Raw genomic sequence first — 27,219 nt, forward strand, 5'->3', positions numbered from 1 at the left:
TAAAAAACCATACTTATATATGTTCATTTATTTTAGTTGACAGTGGTCTCTGCTGACCTACATTTTTTTTAAAAACAAAAAATGTGACAGTTACGGTGATATAAAACACAATCTCATTTTCTTGGGATACATATGCCCAAAGAAACAAGTGTGCCACATATTGATTTCCCAGGTACTACTCAAGCATCCCCTTTCTGATTTTGTAATGTTTACATGCTGCAGCAACAATTTTTGAGGACCTTAATGAATTTAATCTCAAAACACTGTGTATGATGAGAACTTGAGAAGTCCCCAGTCTCATAGGCAGAAATTCACCCATAGAAATACAAAAGTATTTGGTAATTTCTGTTAAATAACTAAATTGGTTAGATTTTCTGCAGTTTATTCAGGATTACACAGAATGTGTCTGTATTGAGACTGCGGTCTCAACTCCTGCAGTGAAGTGAAAGCTTAAAGCTTTCACTGCTGAACCACCTGTCCCCTTCTGAGAGTCTCAAGCTATTAAGTACACACATACACAGGCACTGACATGATATACCATGACCAGCACTAGGTACAAGCTGTGGCTGCAGGTCATCAGTTTCTAAATGATAGTGCTACTATCCTTAGCTGGTTGCTAAAAGTGATAATTCATGAATTGCATTTTATTGTTTTATTGAAAAGAATACAACTACATTGGGGGAACATTTTTCAATACTCCTGTACCACACACTTGTTCTGGCAGAGTGCCTATGAAAATTGAAGACTTACAAATCTCACTTGCAAATCAAAAGAAGGAAAGGCTTGTTCTCCATTGTGATTTTTTTTCCCTCTAGAGAAAGAGGTCCATTTACATTGAGTATTTTAATGTGTGAAATAATACAGAAAACTGAAATGCCAAGATGATGTGTTGTAAATTCATCACTCCTTAAGCCAGCTGCTTCTTGTCAGAAAAGAAAAGTTCCTTTTAAGTGTCTTTTGAGACCGATATAAAACAAGTTATATGACAACACTGTCTGTACTGTATGTCATCAGGTATTTCTTAAAGCATAAATTATGAATTATATTTTTTTAAAAAAGAATTATTTCATACAAGAAATCCAGCAAATAGTAATTCTGCTTCTGATGTTTCAGGAAATAAGAAATTACTCCCCCAGTGGCACTTCCAGTAAAAGCAGAAAGATAATTTCCAACACTTCAACATGCAAATTTCCAACACTTAAATTCAACAAGTGCTTTGATTTGGCAGTAGCTTATTCATTTAAATCCCTTTTGAAATTAAGTATTTAAAATGTTTTAAAATGTTGTTCCCCAAAATTCTTTCAAATATGTTTCTAATTCCTACTTGATTTTTTTTTAAAAAAGCTTTAAATTAATAAAACTGATTGGTCTCTTCATAGGACAGCATACAAATTCTACAGTGGCTTTATCAACAGTTTAGTCACAAAATTTCATTAAAAGGTGTAGTTAATTAGTTCTTGTAGTTATAAGTCCTTTTTCACTTTATTAGGTACTGAGTCTCTAGGAAGTTATTTTATTTCATAATCTCCTATCCTTAATACAATATGTATTATTTTGGTTTGTATATTTTTTAGTGTTAGAATAAAATATATTTCAATTAAACATTGAGTTCAAGAAGTGTTTGGACAATGCTCTTAGGCCCATGTTGTTTTTCTTGGGGCTGTCTTGTGCAGGGCCAAGAGTTGAACTTAATGATCCTTGTGAATCCCTTCCAACTCAGAATATTCCGTTATTCTGTGGATTCTGTCATTTCTGACCATTTGTCTGTTGTGAATTTTCATGACATTTTGTAGCTGTTCTCATTTGTTCTCTCCCTTTGCTTCCTTATTAGTAAGCTGACACTGACACATTCAGAATATTTTCACAAAATTAAATTTAAAAATATTTTTCTTGATATATTTGTATAATTTTGCCGAAATACAGGTTAAAACGCTGCAATTCTGTGTCTGTATTTGATTGCCAGTTCTTATGGCAAATACAGATGAAAGTAAAGAGTCTTCATTCTGTCTCTGCAGGCTCGACTTTCTCCTGGTCATCTGCTGTAGTCCATCTTTCTTTCTGTTTCACAAAACAGACTCACACTCTCCACAAAATTTGTGAAAAGTCCTGGCTACAAGTCTGAGACTACCTATGTGTTTCCTACCTGTAGAAGACACTTTAGTCTTCAAGGACAACCGGGCCCATTGTTCCATATGAGTGTATTGAAATACAGGGTGAACACGTCCCTCTTCTTTCACATGGACTCTGCATCATTGTGTATCTTTTATGTGATCATTCATATGAAATAAGGAAAATATCTAACCAACCAGCAGTTGGCCAGAATTATGTTTGAAATAGCAGTAAGAACTACCATTGTTGATGACAAGAAAAAGACAAGCTTTCCCAGTAATGGATATTTTTGTGTTTGGGATAAGGAGATTCCAAGCAGCAACTAAATGGGGTGCTTGATCACCATATCTCCACACCCTCAGCAGGATGCAGGACAGAATTAGAAAAAGAGAAGTGAGAAAACAACAAATGGCTCAAGATAAAGACTGCTTAATAATAAAGAAAAAGTTTTAAAAAAACCCAATGATCTGCAAAGACTTAGCACCTCCCACCAGCAGGTAAGTGCCCAGCCAGTTCCAAGCAACAACTACTTTGAGACCACCCTCCAGCTTTATTGCTGAGCCTAATGTGATCAGGCGTAAAATCACCCTTCGGTCAGTCGGGGTCAGCTCTCCCAGCTGTGTTCCTGTCCCAAACTCCTGCCCACCCTCTGCCTACCCCTAGCAGGGCAGCGTGAGAAACAGAGGTAGCCTTGACAAGCGCTGCCTAGCAAGAGTGTTATTAACACAGTTCTGGTTACAAACCTACAACATGGCAACATACAAGCTGCAATGAAGAAAAGTATCTGCAGCCCAGACACACCCAGCACAGAGTTAAACCCAGATTTTTGCCTTTATATTTACATTAATCTCTTAAATTTATAGTACCTACCCATCACTGTGGTGTCTGACTGTTTAAAGTCCATGAAGAAGTTAGGGAAACTGGTGACTTTTTACCAAAAACTTTACCAAAAACTTTACCAAAAGTTTTGTCCTTCCTTTCCTGCCAAGGTGAGACTCTACTAACCATTGTAAACTTGAGAAATCCACTGGTCAGGCTTTATGGAAAGTCAGTCAGTCAGTCAGTCACAAAGTTTGTGAAAACAAACTGTGATTTCTTCTGTCTCCAGAGGTACCAATCAATATAAACTGTTCTTGACCTGTCATCGCAGTTGCTTTCCAGGGAAGATGATTAAAAATCTCCATGAATTTTCTATAGGAGTTATGATGTTAAAAATGGAGGGAGATGCCTTCACATGTGTCTTACCTGTGGCTGAAAATGACGCACTGGCTCTTCTGTTATGATGGTGTTCATTCGTTATAGTGTGAGGCCAGGACATGTTTCTGTCATGATCTCAACAGAATAATATGACTTATAAAAATAGAATTAAATTCATACTTGCAATGTAACATTGTGAGAAATCTGAGGAGATAGCAATGATATTTGTGATTAAAAGGAATCACAGGAGAGAGAAGATAGAAGCTGTTATTTCTTTACCTATTACCGCCTGACGTTGAGGCCCCAAAATGATTATATTTGCCTGTTTTCTGTTACTCCTGCATCTACTGATAGCAATTATGCTGCATTTCAAGTAGAAAATGTTATTTGATTTCAGAATTCAGTCTAGGGTTCCTTCCAAAACAGCCCTGGCTGGCAAAAGAGAACATTGGAATGAATTATTATTCAGATGCTAATACAATTCTCCACATGGCACCTCTTCCTCCATCACCAGCCCAGAGCTGAGAAGAGAGGAGGTCGCTCCTCGGGCCCTGGTGTGCCTCTGTGCTGATGTTCTGTGCACAGGGCTCTGACAGAGGTTTGCCTGCGCTGTGGAGAGGCATAGGAGAGGTTGTATCCATTTTACCCATTTCTCCTGAAAACTGTTGGCTTCCACTTTTTCGTTGTTGTTTTGTTTGGGTTTTTTGTTTTGTTGGGTTGTTTTTGTTTGTTTTTTTCCCCATTAATGCTCTGAAAATAGTGAAACAGGATTGAGAAAAATCACAAAAGGAAGGTGTGAACATTGCAAGTTGCAATTTTCAGACGGACTGTACGCTTTTGTTAATTTTCAGAAATTGTGTCTTTGGGTGAGGAAGTAGCTTTTTCCTTTAGTCTGCAGAGGTAACTGATTCCTTTTCCCGTCATTATTACCCAGGGCCCATCAACATTAACCACTTGAAGTTTCCCTCAAAGCAGCGTCACCAGCACTTCTGGAGTCGGGATGCACTGTGAAGAAATGGATTATACGCATGTGTCACGGCGAAACGCTTCCCCGAAGACTTCTGGGAATTCACATGAAACGCTCGAAGCCGTTGCCCAGGGACAACTGGGAGAGGGGAGGGAAGGAGGCGCGGGGGCGGCGGGCGCGGCCTCCCTCAGGCGCGGCCTCCCTCAGGCGCGGCCGCCCCCGCCCCCCGGCAACGGCGAAGCAGCGGCGCGGGCGGCGCTGCGCGATCGCCCCCGGGCGGCGCGGGGGCTGCGCTCCGCCTGCTGCGCGGCAAGGGCGGGGGCGACGGCGGATCTGAGGGAAACTGGGCCCGGGGCAGTGAGCACAAATCGCCGGGTACGGCCCCCGGGTCGCGGCGGTGCCGGGGCGGCATCGGCGGTATCGGGCGGGTGGTGCGTTAGCGGCCGGAGCCCTCAGGCCGTGCCCCGGCTCCCGGTGGGTCTGGCTCCTCGGCGCTTGTCAGCGAACTGAGGGCCACGTGTCTGTAGACTTTCAAAGTAAGTTAAGGTTTTAAAAGAATGTTTTTTTTAGCTGTATCGTCCTTCCACATGCCAGAAGAGAACTTACAGAAAGCATGGAGCAAGACTATTTACGATAGCATGTAGTGACAGGAGCAGGGGGAATGGGTTTCAATTGAAAGAGAGTAGGTTTAGATTAGATATTGGGGAAAAAAAAATTTTACTGTGAGGGTGGTGAGGCACTAGCACAAGTTGCCCAGGGAAGTTGTGGATGCCCCATCCCTGGAGGTGTTCAAGGCCAGTTTGGATGGAGCTCTGAGAAATCTCGTCTAGTTGAAAGTATGGTCTGCCCACGGCAGCGGGGTTGGAGCTAGATGATCTTCAAGATCACCTTCCAACCATCATTCTAAGGTTCTATATTTTTAAAGGCATACCTTGAAGATTCCTCCAACCACAACCAAAAAGCCCACTAAAAACCTACTGTCTGTGTGGTATGGGTAGCTACCCCTTTAAGAAGAGCAGTGACAATCGCAAGATTTATATTAAAATTGTGTGTTTAGTAACAGCTGAAGTGTATCACTGTGAACTTAAATAAAATTTAAACCCAGACAGAGAATATCCTGCACTGAAGGGCTCCTCACACTATTTCATACTATAAACTGAGAGTTTAGGAATTGGTGTCAGCAATGGGTGAACATATTCAGCAGATAACTGTACCAGTATTTTTAGATGTAAACTGGGAAACAAGAAACTGCAGTAAGGAAAGAACTGCCATAAGGAAACTTAGATGGTAGAGAAAAAAGAATTTTATTTAAAAATCTAGATAGATAATATGGAAAAAGAAAAAAAAAGTTCACTTTGTTGAGATGTGGAATTTTTGTGTGACAGTAACATGAAAGGTATGAAATCTAAAATTCTATGGATTGGAGATAAGAATAAGAAGAAATCCAACTGGGCACAGAAGTTTTTTTCTGAAAGAACATTAACTAGTGATTAGGCTTTTAGGGGGAAAACCTTACCTTATTTATTAATATTTCATGGGTTTTGGGACTTTTGTAGACAGGAATTTCAAAGCAAAGTATAGATCAGCTGGTAGAGAAGCACTGTCTGTAGTACAGAACTCTTAAAATCTTTTTGGTTATCTGAAATTTTCATCTATAAGAGATAGTCTGATACTTATGCAAAGTAAAGCCTTCTGCTTGCTATTGTTCATTGACAGTGAGCAAGATCACTTTCACATTTATTGATGGAAGCAACATTTCTTTTTTTTAACTTCCTTTTACTTCTGTGATTTTTATCATGTTGCCATTTTCTGATTGTCTGATATTCCTCTAACACAATGAATGCCAACCTGGGCTTATTTGTCCACTGGTGTCCTTACGTTTGCAAATCTGCTACCTGCATATTTGTCTTAAACAGCAACAAATGTATTTTTTTTTTTTTTTCTGTTAGCATAATAAAACCTGGTAAATGAGTAGTTAAAATTAAACAATAGGCTACCCTTGCAGACATAATCATCAAAATCATGAATGTGATAGTAACACATCTGAGATATTTCCCGTGTTGAAAAAAGAAGAATGAATATAACTTTGTACAATACAGGAGAGGCTTCATCTGGGATGTTCAGCAGAGGTCATCCATGTTTTCAAAAGGATTTAAAAAACGCTTATGAGGATAATCTTTCTGAGGCAAAAATTCAGAAAAGGAAACAGCCAATATATTTCTTTGAAGAGAAAATTATTAATAGAAGCAGTTTTCATATTCTTATATTCTTACGGGGTCTTGGAAAAGTTAGGGCTAAACTTAGAGTTTATCTCATTTCCTGGGGTTCTACTTATGTTGTGGTGTTCTTTACTCATAATTCATGTGTGTGTGTTTTGTGGTTGCTGTCTTTTTTTGAAATTGAGTCCCCTTTACAGCCTGCAGAAACTCTTTTGTTGCCTTTGCTATGTTGCATCACAGCTGTTTTTCAGAACCTATTTATACTGTTCAAAATAACTTCATTTCTGAAAAATACGTCATACTTTTCAACTATACTTTAGTTAGCCAGACGGTGACATATGGCCATGTCTTCTTGCTCTTTTGCTAGTATATGCATAAACTACATATTTACAGTGGTAAACTTTTTTACCAAGAAAGGAAAGAACAAAGGATTTCAGTATGTGCAGTGTGAGAAATTCTTTGATTGAGGTCGCAGTTTTGCATCCTTACAATAGACAGAGACTATTATATATGTAATATAAATATATATGAAAAACATATTATTACAGATAATATATTATATATATATATCATGAATTGAAATAGATATGAGGCTAAACATTCATTTTGTGTTCCATTTAGGATTTTTATTTGTTAAAAGCCTGACTATTCTATAAAATTTTACTATAAGATATAATAATTATAATGTTTTACAATTTTTATTGAAACATTGTTCAATGAATAACATGTTTCTTTCTAAAGCAATCTGAACACTTCAGTCAACAGCATGTGTCTTCAGAAAGTTTGCAAGTCCCCTTTTTTGAACATCTTTTTATGTAGATAAGTCTTTAAACATTCTGGTTGCATTTAGATACATATTTCTGTAGTTATTTAAATTAAAAGAGGCCCTGCAGAAAGATTGTGACTACTTAGAGGACTGGGTAATTAGCAGACATGTGAAATTTAACAAGGTCAAGTGTCAGGGATGGGACAACCCTGGATGTATGCACAGGAAGGGACCTGGGGGTCCTGCTCCATGGCAAGTTGCACATGAGCCAGCAGTGCCCTGGCAGCCAGGAGGGCCAGCCCTGTCCTGGGGGGAGTACCAGGCACAGCATGGCCAGCCAGGCAAGGGAGGGGATTGTCCTGCTCTGCTCTGAGCTGGGACGGCCTTACCTCGAGTGCTGGGAGCCGTTCTGGGTGCTACAATATAAAAAAGACATTAAACTGTTAATGTCCAAAGGAGGGCCCTGAGGATGGTGAAGGGTCTGGAGTGGAAGCCATGTGAGAAGCAGCTGAGGTCACTGCTCTAGTTCAGCCTGAAGGAGACCAAGAGAAATACCACCCCAACCACCCCCGCCACGGAGAAGTGGAGGGTCAGACACTGATCTCTTCTCTGTGCTGACCAGTGACAGGACCTGAGGAAATGGTATCAAGGCATGTCAAGGAAGACTTAGACTGGATATTAGGAAAAGTTTTGTCACCCAGAGGGTGGTCGGGCACTGGAACAGCTCCCCAGGGAAGTGGTCACAGCACCAAGCCTGATAGAGTTCAAGAAGCACTTGGACAACACTCTCAGGCACAGGATGCAACTTTTGGGGATGGTCCTGTGCAGGGCCAAGAGTTGGACTGAATGATCCTGATGGGTCCCTTCCAACTCAGAATATTCTGTGAGTCTATGTGGGAAATAAGGAATCATTTTCTGGAGGAAAGTAGAATTCTTTAGGCTGACAAATTGAAAACTGAGAGGGATATGTTTGTTTACCTTCAGATAGAGGAAGGGCATGATCAGAGGGCTGGAACACCTGTCCTATGCAATTAGGCTGAGAGAGTTGGTGGTTTTCAGCCTGGAGAAGAGAAGACTCTGGGGAGACCATAGGGCACTTTCCTGTACTTAAAATGGGCCCACAAGAGAGCTGGAGAGGGACTTTTTATGAGGGCATGTAGGGATAGGGCATGGGGGGAATGGCTTTAAACTAGAAAAGGATTTATGTTAGACAGTCACTCAGAGAGTGGTGAGGCATTGGAAGAAGTTGTGGATCCATCACTGGAAGTGTTCAAGGCCTGGTTGGATGGGGGTTTGAGCAGCTTTGTCTAGTGGAAGGTGTCCTTGCCCCTGGCAGTGGGGTTGGAATTAGATGATCTTTAAGGGCCCTTCCAACCAAACCATTCTAGGATTCTAAACGTACTCTGATTCTATATATGTAAATATATGTGGAATTTATGTACTATACAGCATGTATAAAATATAGTAAATATATGTTGTATAGTATAAATATGTGCTATAAAGAGTGTTTTCATACATGCCAGCAAAGAAAGTAATTTAACTAATTGAAAAACTTTTTTTTAAACAACTTTTTAATGAGAGAGGTGAGAAAAAATATCTGTGGTTTTTAAGATATATGCGATAGGTGGGATTAACATGATGCAGTGGCTGTGATGGGGAGGGGGATAAATCCCCTTGTTCAGAATGTCCCTTTCCCTCTATGTACCTGTGAAACTGACAGGAGGAAGCATTCATTTTAATTCATGTAGATTTTCACAGCTGGCTACAATCTTAGGACTGTCTTTAATTTTTTACTAGTACTTCTTCCTAAGTCAGACCATCTCTGCCTTCTGAATGGGAAGTGTCCTGCTATTATAGCTCAGATAATGGTTGTGTAATTACTATCTCTCATTTGGTTTAGATTAAGTCAATTTTTCTTTAGTCTGTTTGTCATGGGAGAAGGGATTTCACTATGCATTTCAGACATTTAGAATCATACATGAAAACCTCCTCGATTCAGCTTGTCACAGTTTGGATTCTCCAAGGATAGATCTGGTCTCCAAGGTCTGATGTTATTTAATATGTTCATTATAATTTAGAAATTAGCAATAACGTATAGAAATAAAATATTCTGGTGAGATTAAAATAATTTTGTTACAACCAAAGAAAACTTGTAGAAATTTCTGAGAGCTCTTCTGGAGTTGGGTGAACAGGTAACACCATGACAAGTAAAATTCATTGTTGATGAAAGCAGTATAATTTATACTGTCAGGAATACTTGGAACATTATACTCCTCAGTAGTAAATCTAAATTAATTGTGATAGACTGAGAAAATGAACTGTTTACCATGTGTGGATAACTTAGCGAAAATCTTCACTGAGGAAACTGGGTAAAAATGAATACCCTGAAAGTTACAATGTCACTCGAGTAAGTCAGTAGTCTTCTAGAATTGATTACGGTATTTCTCATTAGGTACGTCATATTTGAGATGGGTTTAACAGTCACAGAGGGACTCTGAGACAGGAAACATACATGTCTGGAAAAGCTATATGGAAAAAGATAATTAAGATGGCTTAGAAAGGAGGTAAATCAGAATGTACAGTCACTTATAAAAGAAGGTGAAAAAGATCATGTCAAGGCATCTGTTAACTAAAGTTGTAATATGAGAAAGAAGGATTATTGCATTGAATTGAATAACATATTTAAACTATTCACATATTTTTAAATCTAAGGAGTAGTTCTTTATATAGTACACTTGACAATTGGACCTGTGCTGTAGCAGCCTGACTACAAATGAAGAGTAAAAGGATTAGGCGTTTACATGGACAGTAAAAATAGCTACTATTGTTAGGAAGAACATAAAAACTTTAGGAGATCTAAACCTTGGTACTTTAGGGAAATAGGGACCCTGTAACAGATGGAAGAAATCTGACTTTTGGGATGAGTTTCATGCATTTATCAGAAACATTTGTCTGTTGTCATTCTGGAGGCTGGATACTGATCAGCCACGTGGAAGACTGTTCTTATTCACAGAATCACAGAGTGGGACAGGTTGGAAGAGACCACAGTGGTCATCTGGTCCAACCTCCCTGCTCAAGCAGTGCCATCCCAGAGCACATGGTACAGGATTGCATCCAGATGGTTCTTGAATGTCTCCAATGAGGAAGTCTCCACACCCTCTCTGGACAATCTGTCCCAGTACTTGATCAGCTGCAGAGTAAAGAAGTTATTCAGGTGGAACTTCCTCATCATTTTTTTGACAAATATACACATGCACACAGATAAAACAGTGAGCAAATTCAAAGGCCTTGACTTAATTGGTCTCTCATATAATATATTATTTTCATATGGCACATTTATCTGTATCTGTAGGAACTGAGTATTAAATTGGACCTGCTATCTCCTTTTAACTCTCTTATTGTATGAAGCCAAGTTTTTTAATAGTGTAGTAAATAGTCACTGTCATAACAACACAGGGAAAGAGGAGTCTGTTGATCCATATTTAAGGAGTTGAGCTGAAAAAAAGATGAAAGAATAATTTAGGAGAATGAAAGGAGTTTCAAGGCTCTTCCACATTGTTCTCTTAATTAAGATGAAGCTATCTGAGAATGATGAGGATATTTAAGCTGGTATACAGAGGACATATTGGTTTATGGACTCAAGAAAGGAGTGAGATTGTATGCTGATGATATGATTATCTTTTGATTCCATTGGAAGGCAGCAGTACTAGAATGTCCATACAAAAATCAATTGAAATAATCAATGATAATGACTGATTTATAGGCAATTTTCACTGTTACCACATGAAAAAAATAGTTTCTCTGAGACAAAAATAAACAGCTAGACTTCACTTAAACTTGCTCAACTAAATTGACATATGTAATTATCACCTGTAAGGCAAAAAGAATCTCACTTGTGCATCATTTTCAGTAAGAACCTGAAAATCATGGCTAGGTTTAGTAACACGGATTGAGACTGTCTTAAAGCATTGGACTGTTAATTTGAAAAGTGGATCATGTAATAAAAAACTGGTTAGAAGCTATTTCTAAATCCTTCTCTTTGCACTGCTTTTCTACAGGGGTAATTGCTCTCAGAAGAGACCTTTGATTCCTTGACTAAGAGGTAAGTTCCACAGCTGGCTGTGCCTTTGACTTAGTCCTGTTCTTCAGCGAGTCTCAGCTCTCGCAGTATGTGCAGGGTCCTAGCTTATTGCATCTTTTGTTTAAGGATTTAGAAAACAGAAGATGCAAATGGAACAGGTAGTGTTTTCTAAATGCATTGTCTGATTTAAACCCAGGAAATACTATATTTTTTAAATGTATGCAATAGAACTCTAATAGGTTAAATGAAGTATTTATAAGACATCAGTATTTCAAATAGAAGAACAATCAGAAAGCTTTCCTCATATTTCAAAGGACGATTTATAGATTGTTTCTTTGTTAAAGCTCACTTGCTAGCCATCATCTCATTTTTTTTAAAAAAAGTGTAGTGACTAGAAATAAGTGGCTATCTCAGATTTGCAATCTAAGAAACTATTCACACTGAGAAAAGCAACTATTCACATTAAAGCATGACAGTAAAAATAAATAAGTACAGGGATCAGGGCCATCATTATCTTATGATCTAGTACTTAGAGTCTGCTCCTCTGAGCAGGCGTCTGCATCAACTCTTTCAAAAACTAAGTAAATTTCCCGTATTTTATTTGACTTGGCAGAGATGGCAGTTCCTGATAAAATAGTTAAGAAGTTTGAGGCTTCCACTTTGAACCAAAAAATCCGCATTTGTGACCTTGTGCAAAATAGTTTTCCACTCACAGGCAGAATGTTCTGGTCATAGAGATACTTATTACTGGAGATGTGCCTGTTCCTGCAACCATTGCAAAAAAGACAAGGTGGATGTGTTTTTTGTATGCCTGGTTCTCCTAGTTCAGTCTGCTATGATAGTGTCTGTCAGACCTAGCCTGGCACATGGATTCATGTAGAGAATTGGGGTAATAAACTTAGCTCACAAAATTTGATATCAATGTAAATACATGAGCTATCAAATCCAGACTCTGGTCTTGGTCCAAGGAAAAAGTAGTTATTTTTAAGGTGCTCTTCTGTCTAAAATACCTCCTTTAGGATGAATCTGCCTTAAGAGCTATTGAATATGCTGACTAGATCTCCATCAATTATCAAGCAGAGTGATTAACTTTAGTGCTGATACTTACTTTAGTTTAATGGACACTACTCACAGATTCCGGATGTGGGTTTAATTTAGGATGCTCACACTAGAGTGGTTCTGGTCCTGTGGGAAAGCTGGAGGTCCTAATGAATTTCAGAGTGAAACAGGGAAGTGCCTACTGAGCTAAGGCACTAAGAATAACCAGAACAGAGGGAGAGCTTTGAGGACTGTGGTTTTGGAATGAGGATTTAGTTAGACATAATGACTGTCCTGCTGCTTGAGAGACAACACCTGATTGCACCACTGCACTAAAACTGGGTTGGAGGAAAGTAAAGCAGGCTAGTTTGTCTACCACTGAGGCAATAAATTCCAGATGAAGGACAGGAAGTAGCAAAGAATGATAACTTCATGGACTGCTTGGCTATGTATTGACTACATCTGTTAAGTCAAAGTACTTTATTACCTCTACATGATTTAAAACAATCAACCCTTTAATCTCAAAAAAACATATGTAGGAAAGGCATGCTCCTATGATTCTAGAAATGTGCAGGACTTGAAGTAGAGGGTATTACTCAAATGAGAATATTATTTTGTCTTTAAGATTTAGAAACATAGAAGCATTTAGTTTGGAAAAGACCTTTAAGATCAACAAGTCCAACTGTTAACCTAACACTGCCCAGCCCACTACTAAGCCATGTCTCTAAGCACCAAATGTCTTAAATATCTCCAGGACTAGTGGCTTAAGCAGTTCCCTGGGCAGCCTATTCCAATGCTTGACAACCCTTTTGATGAAGAAATATTTCCTAATATCCGATCTAAACCTCCCCTGGCACAACTTGAGGCCATTTCCTCTTGCTGTATTGCTTGTTATGTGGAAGAAGAGACCAGACTCCACCTCGGTACACCCTCCTTTCAGGCAGTTGCAGAGAGCAGCAAGGTCTCCCTGAGTCTCCTCCAGTCAAAGTGTTAACCCATCCAAGTCATGAGCAGCCAGTTTGTCCAGGAATTAATTAATCTAATTATGTGTAATTACTGGTGAATAATTTTCATTTTTAATATAAGTTTTTCAGTTTGATATTAAGCCAGTATTTGATAGATACAAAAATCTAAGCTCTGCTACAATTGTTTTCCAAATTCTAAATATTTAGATTGGTGAACTAAGAATCAGAAATGGGCATACTGTAAGCCTACTGAGAAAAAGACAGCATGCAGTTATCTGGGAGAGAAAGGGATTTGAATAAAGAAGCTCTTTTATGGGTCAGCAGCTTTTCAATACCTGTACACATTGATTATCTGTGATAATTACAGTTCAATGCAGAAGACACATTTTTAATTATCTGTAAGCCAAAGAATTCCGTGTTCATCATTCCCTCAAGTCAGAGAATGACCACTGAATACAGAGAGCTTTATGGAAACAAAGGTTACACCAACATTTGATGGCAAAATGTTTTGAAATCTAGATTAGTAACTGCAACAAAGAAATAGACTGAGGGGCATAACCCACTGTAAAGTAATTGACCTGATCTCTCTGCTTGTTGCTACAAGTCACGCTGCTTTTTTAATGAAATTTTTTAAGGAACCAAATATTTCTGAACAATTAGAAATATGTAAAAGTTTCTTAAAAATATGCTCAGAAGTTGGATGTATTTGTACCAAGTGAAGAAATATTTGCCATTAAAAAAAAGCCTTAGTTATTCTTGGTGATGAAATATATATAATTTGAATCTGAGAACATTAATTATATAACATTATAAATAATTTTACATTAATTAACTTTTAAAATTAGTTGGTTTTAACCTAATTAAACTCACTCAGAATTAAAATTACCTTTTATGACTGCAGCTTAATTTATATCTGAAATGAATTGAGCTGAACTGAATGATTCTGAGTAAGTGTCTGTATCTCTGTACCAGGATTTAGCACAATTTAAATAATCCAGATTTCCTGAATGTCCATCTAAATCTGATTCTTGCATGTGTGCATGATTCTTACTTTGTACAATGACTGCATAAATCAGAAGGTAGTATGTCCATCACACTTGTTGAATATACTGTCAGTAATTTGTCCTTATGCTTTTTCTTATATAAATTAATTTGTCTCTGGCCAAAGCTGTGCTTTCTGAGACACTGAATTTGTGTGTGTGAGATTCATATCTGTGTGTGTACAGATGCACAAGGGTAAAGCAGGTTGGAGCTGAAAAATCTTTGGCTGTATGGATCTTCCTCTCAAAACTGTAATTAGTGACCTGCCTATGAAGTTTTAAATTTCAAATCTGTTTTTGGGATGTGCTTATCAACTACTTTCATTAGTGCTGTGTTACAATTTATTTGTAGAGATTGGTAGAGGAGCAGTACCTAGAAAATTCAAGAAAAGCTCCAAATTTTTGTGGAACACAACAAGCAATAGCCTTGACTTTTGTAACCAGCCAGGCTACAGCCCATGTTGCACTAGAAAATAATCTCTTATACCAGAGGTAGGCTCTCAGTAAACTCTGGTTGAGGGTGAATGTGTGGTCTCCTTTGAGAACTAACCAAGGAATTAACAAGAGGTCCTAACAGTGCACATTTCAGTTTTACACAGTGTTAAAACAAACATAAGCTTGGCATAACTTGGGTTATGTTCTGTGCATAGCTAGTGCTAGTGGCTCATGTTGCCCTTTACTTTTGCCTGTACCTTAACTGGAAGACTCTGCTGAAGTTTTGCAAGCCACATGAAATTAGGTCCACTTGAGGTACTATATCCATATGCTCTTAGATGCAGCTGAAGAGGTCTTCTTGATTATGTGCACGTGTGCTAATACAAAAAAGAAAAAGTAGTAAGACATGCTGGACTTTGTGTAAATGAATGTAACTTTTTTAAATCAATGGAATTTATACTGTGCAGAACTATTTCTTAATACTTGCAGACCTGAATTTGTCTCCTGTGAAATATGAACAGAGAATTCAAATTGTATTTGAACAGTGTTTTCAAGGTAGAACTCATTTGTACATTCTGCAATTGTATGGAATGTTTGCCAACATAGAACGTATAGACAAACATGGGGAAATACCCTAAAAGGACTTTCAAGTTCATATATGATTTATAGATGCAGATAAAACTAATTTACAGAAAGATATGTATTTGTACCGCATTACAATCTGAGCCTGTGATGTCTCAGACCATTTTAGCTGTGTATGTTGTTGACATATGTATTTTACCAAATGTGTACAAATGTTAGAAAGAGGGACTACTTTCTGTGTAGAATTCACATGTCAAAAGAAATTTTTAGACTGATTAGGTGGGTCAAATGAATAAGAAACTCTGCCTTATAAGCTTTGCTAAATCACTAGTAAACTGGTTCCTAAAAGAGAAGGAAGTTTGTTTGCCTGCTTTTATTTTTTGTTTGTTTGTTTTTAGAATGGGTAAAAAAGTAAAGAAGGAAGCAGAGCCTCCACCCAAGGATGTGGTAAGTTTATAAACTTCTATGTGCTATAAAATAAACATTACACAATTGCAGGCCCAGCTCTACCGTCCTTACATAGTTCCTCATTCTCCTGGTTTACCCACATTATTCTAAAAATGGCTTTTAAAGATGACTCTGTTTCTGCTTTTCTTGGACAGCATACAAACCAGAGTGACTGGGCATGTTTAGTTCTTTGTGGAGATTGTTGTCTTTGGCAAGCATTGCAACCATTTATGTATGAAACAATCCAGGCTTCTTTTTATTTGAAGAACAGTGTTAGCTTTCTCTTCGTAAAAATCAAAGGAGAAAGGAGAAGAACAACCTGAAATCTGCCTGTCTTTTCAACTGTGAAGACATTCTCTTTCCTTAAGGATGAAGAGTCAAAAGCTTAGATGGATCTGCAGTTTTTTACTGAATACAAAATTTGAAAATATTTTGAATAGTACTACATACTCTGTCTCTTTTGCAAATATATACAGTCTTAAGAGGCAGTTTTGGCTTTTCTGTTTTCATTTGGAACTACAGTGAAAAGTACAAGAGCTGAAGCCAAATATAGAATAATGGTGATAGTGAGATTTTTTTTTTCAAAAGTTGGAGGCTAAAGGTCTGACCCTAGCACACTTTTGAAGAGTTTCTATAAATTCTCAAGGTATGAAGAGGCCCCCAAAAAGATAATTGTTCAAAACTTCTTTAAAGTTTGTTTTCTTCAGAAAGAAGTAGAGGAAATACAGGAACATTGAAAAGAGTACAGTATAAATTCTGCGTCAAATAATAACCACGTTAATGAAAATGAAGACCTCAATGAGTCCCACAGAGGAACTCCCACTCCCTCAATGAGTCCCACTAAATTCAAAGTTCAGTAAACTGTTTTAAAATAAAACCAATGGAATTGTGTGTAAAGAGTTGCAGTACTGCAAGAGCTTTTTCAAAGGTCACAGAAAAGTTAATAAGCAAAAACTACATTGCAATTTCAATATTAAATAAGCATAAATAGTTTTGATTAAGACAGTAATATCCAATAGCCATGATGTCACTGAGACATAGCCGTTGACATCAGTTTTACCCAACTGTTCTGTGGAAAGATGAATATTACAAATATAATTCATAACCTTCAATCAATAATAAATTCTTATGAAAGGAAATTACAGAAACCCTCATCTTCTATCTGTATTAAATAACCTAGAAAACCAGGAGTCACAAAGAAGGTGTATGTGGATAAACCTAATTAAAACGGGCCTGAAGAATTAAAAGTAAGTGTATTTGCAGCCTAAGGAAAAGTTTGAAAGGCATGACATCACATTTTAGTCATACAGATGAGCTTGAAGTAATAAAAGTTGACTTCTTCAGTAACTAGCTAGACAATCAGTTGATGCAGTGCCACAATTTCAATATCCAAAATATACAGTTAAACTTTCTAGAGAAAATGGTGGTACAGCGTACTAGGTACTACAGTAACCTGTGAATACACAGAAAATGTTAGTAAAACTATCAAAAAGAAAGAATTGGAAAGAGTGAATTCCAGATGGCATCTACAGCTTTTGGCTTAGTTTTTACCCTTATTGTACTTCAGGCTAGAATTTCTATTCTGACAGTCATAGCAGGAGAAATGTTACATATCAAGACAGTATTAAACATGAAAATAGATCATTGTAACTATTAATGAAGAAAATCTTACCATAATGAGAATTTTGTTAATAATGATTGTGTAAAGTCAAATCTGAAAACTTCACATTTCACCTGGGTATTTCAGATGGCAGGAAATGAGATGCAGACAAAATAAAAGATATATTAGCTATTATCTTGTGATTGATAATCTGTTTATGAAAATGTCAAGTCCAAGAAAAGAAGCCTTGAGATAATGTAGGCAGGGGTCATAAAAGAAGGCCTTTGTGCGTGTGGAATGCTCTGAGAATATATGGTACTGCAGATGACCACTAATTTTTTATAGATTTCTAGGAACAGGTGGGAAACACATCTCTTAGCCTAGCAACTGCTTATGTTTCAGAAAGTATTCCTGAGGACTCTGTTTTCACTGCCTTTCATAATTTGTCTTTTACTATTCTCTGTTCGGAGAACTAGTCTCCAAGAGGAAAAACATTGCTTTGAGCTTCTATCTCAATATGAATGATCTAAGACAGTAATTCAGGCAGATAAAATATGGTAGCTTTGACATAGATTGATAGGAACTTTTCACATGATATCTACATTAAGTTTGGTCTAGACAATATTAGTATTTGATTATCAGCTAGGTCATGGACATTGAAAGGGGAGCCTAAGATTATCCCTAGAGAAAATACTGAAGTGTTATCACTTAAAGAAAGCTGTGGATACCTCAGTATTTTTGAAAATGGCTTCATTCACAAGTCTGATGTTAAAAAAAAAGTGTCATGTATGAATCGACACTGTCAGCTCCTGAAATCGTCTCCACATAAATACCTTCTTTTGATTAATGCCTATATATTAGTTTGACTTGACTTTAGTGAGGCTTTTAATACTGCCTCTTGGAACACCCTCATAGGTAAACTGGTTAAGTACAGACAAGATAAACAGACAATGTAAATGAACCAAAAGGTAGCTGAACTGACAGGCTGAGAGGGTTGTGATCAGCAGCATGAGATCCTGTTAGAGGTCAGACACTGGTGTTGTGTGTGCTCCAGGGGTTGATCCTGGAGCAGATACTGTTCAACCTCTTCCTCAGTGACCTGAATGATGGGACAGACTGAACCCCCAGCTAGTTTCCAGAAGATATGAAATTAAGAGGAGTGAATGACAGTCCAGATGGTTGTGCAGCCATTCAGGGGGATCTCAACAATTTCCTTGAGAAATAGGAAATTGGGAATTTAATTAAGTTCAATGAAGGGAAATGGCAAAGTCCTGCACCTGGGGGAAGAATATCCGGTACAGACTGGGTGATGGCCAGCTGGGAAGCAGCTTTACAGGAAAGAACCTGGTGATTCTGGTGGATATGTACCAGCAATGTGAACTTGGGACACAGAAAGCTAACAAAATCCTGGGCATTAGGCAGAGTGTTGCCAGCAACTTGAGAGGAGGGACTCTTGCCTTTCACACAGTGTTGGTGAGTGAGACCACACCTGGAGTGCAGTGTTCTGTTCTGCGTTCTCTGGTGCAAGAGAGACAAGGCCTTACTGGAACAAAGTCTTGGAGCATTTGTCATAGGAGGAGAGACTGACAGTTGAGACTGCTCAGTCTTGAGAGAAGGCTTGGAGGGGTCTTATCAGTGCAAAAATTGATGATGGGAAGAAGTGAAGAAATCAGGCCAGGCTCTTCTCAGTGGTACTCCATGAAAAAATGAGAGGCAGTGGGCACAAATGGAAATGCAGGAGATTTCCATTTAAGCATAAGAAAAAGAAATCCTCTTTTACTGTAACAATGATGGAGCATGGCATAGGTTGTCCAGGGAGCTTGTGGAGTCTCCATCCTTGGGGATACTCAAAATCAGACTGTGCAGTAGCCCTGAGCTCTAGATCACTCTGCTCTGAACAGAGAAATTGGACCAGATTGTCTTTGGAGGTGCCTTCTAGTATCAACTATTTGTGATTCAGTGGAATATCTTGGGTTTTATTGTTAATAGAGGAGATCAGACGCTCACAGAACTGAAATAATTAGCATTTCCAGTTATCTACTAAATCTATTTTTCTAGCTAAAGTAAAAGGGATTAAGAATAGAAAAGATTAGGAAAAGCAAAGATATCTGTAGTCCTTCTGAAGATTCTATGAGAGATGAAAGATTAAAACTGACCTTAAATAAAATTTAAAGGATTAAAAAAACCCAGCATGATTAAACAATGGAATAATAGCAGATAAATGCATCCTTCAAAATGTGGGATTTTCATCCAAACGGGGAAAAAAAAATGGTTCCACTCCTAAATGAGACGTAAAAGCACCATGCCACCCTGCATCAAAATATTTTGGGAGAGAACTAGCAAAAACAAAAAAACTAGCAGTAAAGCTTTTTCAAATTGACTAGGTGCAAGAAGCTTCTTAGGGGGGACACTATTACGTGATTGCAGGCATGAAAGAAAAATGAAATTACTTATTTTTATGTCAAAAGACAAAGCAATGTGATAATCACTAAAATAAATGTGATAAAATTGCCCAAGTAGGAATAATGTTTGCCCAGGTCTTGTGCTAAATGAAAAATAGCTAACATCTGAAAATGTGGTACTGGAAGAATAGATAGCAGAAAATTTCATTTTTGAAAGGAAATACAGCAATAATTACATGAAGTTTATCTTCTGTGCTGTGTTAATTGATAGAAATTGTTCTTGAAAAAAACTGAATCAATCCCGTGGATAAATATGATAGTAGTGGGGAAGAATCAATAGTGCCTGTATAGAGAGAAGTTTCGGCTATGAAACCTACTTAAGTTCTTTGGAGGAGTCAGTGAGCAAGTAGGTAGTGGTGTTCTGATTGATACAGTTACTTAGCTTTTTCAAGTTTTCAGAACAGGCTTTTCACTCACGTAAACATGAACAGGCAAAAAGAAATTCCTCTCCTAGCAATAATGTCTGATTATAAAATAGGAAGCAAAGGTGAGAAAACAAGTTAGTGTTCAGATTTCATAATGGAGAGAAGTTGCCAGTCATGGGGTTCTTTTTCTGCATACAGTGTATCAGAATTATTCATCCAGTGTATCAGAATTAATGTGGATATTTTAATAAAAATGGCATCCGGTTCCTAAGCAGGAGAAAGTGAATAAGTGAAAAATTTCAAATTCCAAAAATAAAAGACAAAACATCATGTTACTAGCAAACACTTATGCATATGAATGCCATTAACAGTTCTGGTGTTTCCATCTCAAAAAGGTACAACTGAGCTATAGAAAGACAACAGAATGAATGAAGAATGAACTAAGAAAGACAGGAAGAACAGACAGGATGGCCTCTATTTTAGGAAAGATCAAAGGGAATAGATTCTTCATTCCCAGAAGGAATCACTGTGAAGAGGAATAGCATAGAAACTTACAAAATTATGAATATACAGGGAAGGCAAATGAGTGTAATTTATTTCACTTTTTCTTATAGTGGATGAACTGTGGAGGATAAATAAAATTATCAGGTGGTGTTCTTACAACAAAGAAAAAGCACAGTTATTTTATGATTCTTTAACAGTGAGACTTGTGTCTCAGATTGTTAAGGGTGTTAAAATACAGATGGCTTCAAAAATTATGTAGCAAATTTTTCTTGGACTTTCTGAACACAGATAAAATCACTAGGCTCTCCAGTTCTCTAGGTTGCAGAGCTGATATCTGAGAGCATAAGTAAAATTTTATGGGGTAAATACAATTACTTGCAAACATGAGAAATGCTGAAAATGGAGCAATGCAATTGTGACTTTGGTATTACAACAATGTATAAATAACTGAGATTTAAAACTCTTATTTTGTCTTTCATTTCTTATTGAACTTCATCTGAGATCAATATTGGTGTTTATTTTTCTCTGAAGAACTACCAGCCTTTTCTAAACTTGGAGATTTATCCCATCACCAAGTGGATCAAACTCAGGAGCTATGTCTGTGTTTAAATAATAGCACTTACCTGAGGATCATGTTCTGTCCATGCAAAGACCCAAATGTGCAGAAGTAGAGAATTGCGAAAAAGCTGAAGGGACTTTCAGTCACCTCTAAATTCTCCCATAGGTAGAAAGAGCTGCAATGAGCTGAATTGTTTTGCCTCATTACAATCCAAAAAGAAAATACCCATAAATAATTCCATAATTTTAGGCCCATCCTTAAGATGTAACTTGCACCTCTATGTTATTATTTGACTTAATTCTTGTTGCGGAGTCATTATTAGGCAAAATGACTTATGGTACAGTAAGGTGATTGTATTTTTTCAGAAAGGGGCTTTGTTCCATAACTTGGCCCATGCTTCTGGTTTGTCACAGCAAGCATGAAATTGGACAGTTTCTTCAGATTTTAGACTTGATAGAAGCTAGGTACACCAGTTAAGCACATTAAGCTGGCTACTTCTTAAGGGAACTTGTATGTTGAACTTGCTGCCTGCTAAATTGTGTGATCTCTCTCATGGAAGGTCACTTAGATTTAAAAACCTATAAAAAACATGAGTTTAAAAGTGTTATTACTAGTATCATATTTAGCCTTATTTTTGAGCAAGTCAGAGAAGGGAGAAGAAAAAAATCCTTCTCTGTGTTCATTTTTCTTCTAGCACACTCATAATGTTTTTTAAGATTTGCTCCCCATAATTTTTTTGCTTGACAACTGATTTGTATGTATCTTCATACCTCGATTGTTACATGTGCCTGTGATATAGCTATTAGAAGTTTCTTCAATGAAGTAAAACAAATAATTGACATTTGTAATTATATATGTATATACATTGTAATAATTTTTCAATTAATTTGTATTGCTATCTTATAATTTGCTATATTTTAAAGATTAATATGTTGTTTTTGAGAAACTGCGTAACTCCGGTATGCAGTAGTTTCTGTAACACAGATACTGTATAGGCCTGAAGTGTGAGGTTTGGAGACAGTTTTTCCATACTAACCAATTGCTTTAAATCCAAGGAAGCTTAAACCTTTTTAATGAGTAGAATTTTCAGAATACCTTGAGTCTTCTTAAGAAACAAAAGGCTATTTTATAATATTCCCATGCTCAAGTGATGTTAGTCCTAAGGAGCCTATTAAGAGGGTGAAAACTGTCTGATTTGTTGGAAGATTTCTTTCTGCATGAAAGAGCTCAGAAATGGAAATGAAACCTTTGTATCATTTCTAGCTGGGTGAGCAGGAATTATATCTTGGAAATACTTCATCCAGTACAGGATCATGGTGAGCTGGTGACCTGAGTTGACAAAGACACAGAAAATGTTCTTTTATTTTTAAAGCAGCCACAAAGTGATATTACCACAGAATAACCAAATCCTCTTCCTTGTGCACCCCCTGAGTCCATGGATTCTGTGTGCAACTGCTCAAAAGAAACTTCTCATGTCTGGTTCTGAAGTCTCAGAATGCTCTTACATGTATAACAACTACATAGTTTGTTACCTTCAAAAGTTTCTAGATTTGCAGGGAAGCATGAAGATTTTCCCAAAATCTTCGTATGTGATGAAATCATGGTTATATTTATTTGGAAGTCAATTATTCTTTCTAATTTTTAAACAAAGTCTCTAATTATTATTAAAAAAATGGACTTTTACAAGGAAACAGCAATTCATTAATATTTCTAATTCAGTGTAGATATCAAACAAGATTTTATTTTATTTTTAATGAAATGTGGGAGTCTACTGTAGCTCACAGGAAGAGTCAGTATAAGTTAAACTTTTCTTTCCCTTTTTTTTTTTTTTTTGTTTTGTTTTGTTTTTAGTTTGATCCTTTATTGATTGAAAGCAAAACACCAGCAACAGTTGTGCTAATGCTTAGTTCTCCTGAAAATGAAGTTTTGGCCAAAGCATGTGATGCCCTATATAAATTTGCATCAAAAGGTTAGTCCTTCTGCAATGTTATATATAATATATATAATGTTTTGCATTGCTTGGATTTTGATGGTAGTCCACAATTCTTTAGTTTCCAAGCATTGAAATTTTATTGTCTCCTCAAAGGTGTCTATTGAAGTTTTGGGGGATTTTCTGAAATATCTGTCTAACCTGTACATGTAGTAATAAAGAAGTCTTGTAATTTGCATGAAGGAAACTTCTTAATTTTGTTGGAGAATTTTATATTCACTGTTTAATAGAGCTTGTTTTAATATAACATAGATAGGGTTTTTTATGAGCAACAGATCTACCATTGGGAAAGAATTCTTTTTTATGTCACAGTTTGAAACTTCTGTACCAGTGTAGTTACTTAAAGCTTCAGTTTTCGATGAAAAGAACTTCTTAGCTTTTTTCTGTTATTTTTATACAAAGTAGTTGTGTCGGTATTTCTGTGCAGGTGATTCATTGGAGACTGCTCAGCCTCCTTTATCAAGCTTATTTCTGTATGAGTTGGGAGTCTAACAAGTCTCCAAGATTCCAAATCTTCCAAAATTCTCTATGTAATCTATAGCTAAACATCATGTTCAAGGTACTCAGGAAACAAGCAACTGTGTAACAAAGGCTTGAATTTATGTAGCACATAATTTCCTAAGTTGTCTCCTACTTACTCCATGTTATTTGATATTAGTCACTCAAATTGGTATACACTCGTAGTATACTTGCTCTGATTAATCTAGCTTAATTTTAATTTCTATTTAATTTATGTTTTCTTTAAAAATGATGCATTTATATGCTGATTATTTTGCTGATGTAAATTGCCACACTGCTGAAGTTGTGAGAGAAGAGCTGAAGTCTTTGATGGTTGGCTAGGGGTCACTAGGTTCTGAAAGATGTTTAGGTTCTGCTTAATATGGCAAGCTTGGCTGAGGGCATGAGATCAAACTCTGAATATGTGAAGAGAGACTGTGGCCTGTTGGGAGACAGCTATGAACCATAAACTCTTGCTGGCTCTTTCCCTCATGTCCACAGTAAAATAAAATAGAAAAATCCTCCACACTGCAGGGAGATAGATGTTTATGTCTTTTATGTTTATACTTAAAGAATAATCTTTTAAATTATTGCAGGTAGGTATTCCTGTAATCTTCCAGAAGACTAGACTGTAACTTTGCAGTATGGCATAAGAGGAGTTGTTTTCAGTTAATTAATTGCAGTTAATCTATTTTTTTGAAGTGTTGCTAGTAAATTAAGTCCCATCCCTCAATAAAAAATATTTCCTCCATTTTAATAATGTCTTGGCCTGAAAATTAGCATAGATCTCCAGTTTCCTCTCACATAACTCATTTTTAGCTGGGACGGGCAGGCATGGTTCATTAGAAAATGAATTATAAAGCTGTTGTGGGAACTGAGAATGGGAGTAGGACTGGGATTTTGTTGCTTGGGGTTTGTGTGTGTTTTGTGTGGGCAGGAACAGAAGGCTGTAGTCACACTAAACTCCTCTGTTCTTTGCATGCCCAGCACCTATTCAGGAATCTCAGGTAGGAATTAATGATACAAATCCTGGTAGTTGCTTCCCTTGAGGGATAGTAAAGATCCACAGAATTAGTGGACTGTTATTTTGAGGAAAATCAAATTGGGAGGCAAAAAAAGAGGAAAATAAAATCATTCACCTGATACTGTTCACCTATAATTTGCTAAGGAGAAAGCATTCCTTTTTACCTCCACTGCAGTCTCCAACAAATGAGTGGAGTGTCCAACAGACATATGTGTCCTTTGCTTTAAAAATGTGAATTAATCTGAGATACTATTAATCCTTGAAACTATTTGACACATATTTATTCAGGGTGTAAATTAGATGATCTCCTAAGGACCTGTCAGGCATCTGCTCTTTGATTCTACTGTCCAATGAAAGATTGGTAGTGGTTTTACCTTGATTCATTAGAACTGTGATGTTGCTGGCCTTTTTCTTGGGCTTTTAACCAAGTTCCTTTCCAGGTGATGAAAACAAAGTGACACTTCTCGGTCTTGGAGCACTGGAACAGCTGTATAAACTCCTCTCACACGAAGATCCACTTGTACGCAGAAATGCTGTCATGGTATTTGGCATCATGGCTTCTAATCGTAAGAGTCTCAAGGTTTTAGTATTTTTCAGTGTGTGGTCATCAAAACAAGAGGTTGATCATGTGAAAAAATCCTATATTAATGGCCCAGAATACAGAGTAAGTGATGTAAGGTTGAGTTTCAGTGGCTGTTATTTTATAGTGCTTTATAGACCTATATCTGATTAATGTAATTAAACTGGCCTTAATTTGGTGAATGCTTTACCCAGTTGTCTTCCATGAGGATATCCAGACCACACTCTAAGTCTTTTCATTAACTCCTACCTTCTTGTCATGCTGCACTGGACCTTACCCTCTTAGATTACTTTTAATTTGGCATTAGCATATCATCAGTGGTGCTGAACAAACATGGATTTGAATGAACAAATATCTCCCATTTATATTCATATTTAATTGGGTTTTTATTTAAAAGTAAATTAAACTCATACCTTTTTTTTCTTGCATTTCAACATGTTGAATATGTTGATAATAACAATGCAGCCCTGTAGGATTGCGTGAAGTCTGCCCCAAAGAATATTACTTGATTTTTCTATCCAAGGGTTGAGGTTTAGCTGGTTTGCCATTGACAACATTAAAAATGCAATCTGAATGTCTTTACTGTGATTTTAGTAAGACCTGTGTAATTCATTTTTTCCATTTGCTGTGTGGGCTGGCATTAGCATAAAATTGCAAAGTGATGGCTTGAAAACTAAATAACAGAAGGATTGCTTCTAATTTGATAATTTTAAACACAAATACTTTTAACTATTGGGGTATGACTTCTTTGGCAACTAAAATAGTGCAATATTTAATCAGAACCTCCTAGATGCAAGTATTTTTAATAAAGTTTCAATGAAATATAGAGGAAGTTCATATGTATCAAATGTCAAAGTCATCTGCTACTTGAAAATCTCTGCTTTTTTTCTGGGCCCATTACGATCTTGGTCTAACTTTAGTTGTGTGTCCTTCCCAGTCATCTTTTTATCACTCAGGGAGTAACCATAAGTACATTTTGCTTGGAGCAGATTCTGTTTCTGTACCAAATCAATATTGCCCAACGAAATACTTCATATTTGTGTTTACTTCATTGTAGATGATGTCAAGAAATTACTGAGGGAGCTGGATGTCACAAATTCACTTATATCACATCTAGTGCCAGAAGGTACCTTACAGTATTCATTCCTTGTGCAAAAGTACAGTCAGAACTAATTTATAATTGCCATTTTATCAGACAATTTAATAAAATCTACCCTGTAACGTGTGATTTTTCCTTGTGCATGTTAAATAGGTAAATGATTTTATAGGAAGCTCTGTAGCTCATTGAGTAGTGTTTTATGTTATACAGATGGAACAAGATGTTTATGGGCACATCCAGTATGGTTAACAGCTATTTTTTATTGACTTCAAATAATGCTTTAAACTACTGGGTTAGTGAAAATATTCTGTGCTGAATAAAACTTATTCAAAATGTTTCTTTTTTTTCCCCACAGAAGATGTAGTTATCCATGAGTTTGCTACTCTTTGTCTAGCATATATGGCTGTTGAATATACTACTAAAGTAAAAATATTTGAACAAGGTGGGTTAGAGCCACTTATCAGACTGCTAGGTAGCCTTGATCCTGATGTTAAGAAGAATTCACTTGAGTGTATCTACCTTTTGGTACAGGTAAAGTTTACTCTTGTTTGCTGTCTTAAATTACATAGGCAGATAAGCATTTGCACCTCCACCCCTGACATTTTGTGTGGGGTTAGTAATTTTCAAATATTTGTTTCATTTACTCCACAGTGTTCATCAATGTTCTAGAAACATTGAGTCCTTATATCTGA

The 27,219-nt window shown here is 37.0% G+C and overlaps 1 protein-coding gene across 1 annotated transcript in view; it reads left to right on the top strand.

The window, feature by feature from the left end:
* The first annotated feature begins 4,659 nt into the window (after nt 1–4,659).
* The window catches only part of ARMC3 (armadillo repeat containing 3), a 62,664-nt gene continuing 40,104 nt past the window's right edge, over nt 4,660–27,219 (top strand). The window contains exons 1-7 of the mRNA XM_014248365.2: nt 4,660–4,809; nt 11,317–11,360; nt 15,798–15,846; nt 23,188–23,305; nt 25,289–25,414; nt 26,486–26,554; nt 26,883–27,058. Of these exons, the coding sequence (XP_014103840.2) occupies nt 15,799–15,846; nt 23,188–23,305; nt 25,289–25,414; nt 26,486–26,554; nt 26,883–27,058 (537 nt within the window). The 5' untranslated portion in view covers nt 4,660–4,809; nt 11,317–11,360; nt 15,798. The remainder of the gene's footprint in view (nt 4,810–11,316; nt 11,361–15,797; nt 15,847–23,187; nt 23,306–25,288; nt 25,415–26,485; nt 26,555–26,882; nt 27,059–27,219) is intronic.

Source organism: Pseudopodoces humilis, chromosome 1 (genome assembly GCF_049639895.1).
Source record: "Pseudopodoces humilis isolate 2021_Gansu_Grassland_sample_001 chromosome 1, ASM4963989v1, whole genome shotgun sequence".
Taxonomy (NCBI): Eukaryota; Metazoa; Chordata; class Aves; order Passeriformes; family Paridae; genus Pseudopodoces; species Pseudopodoces humilis.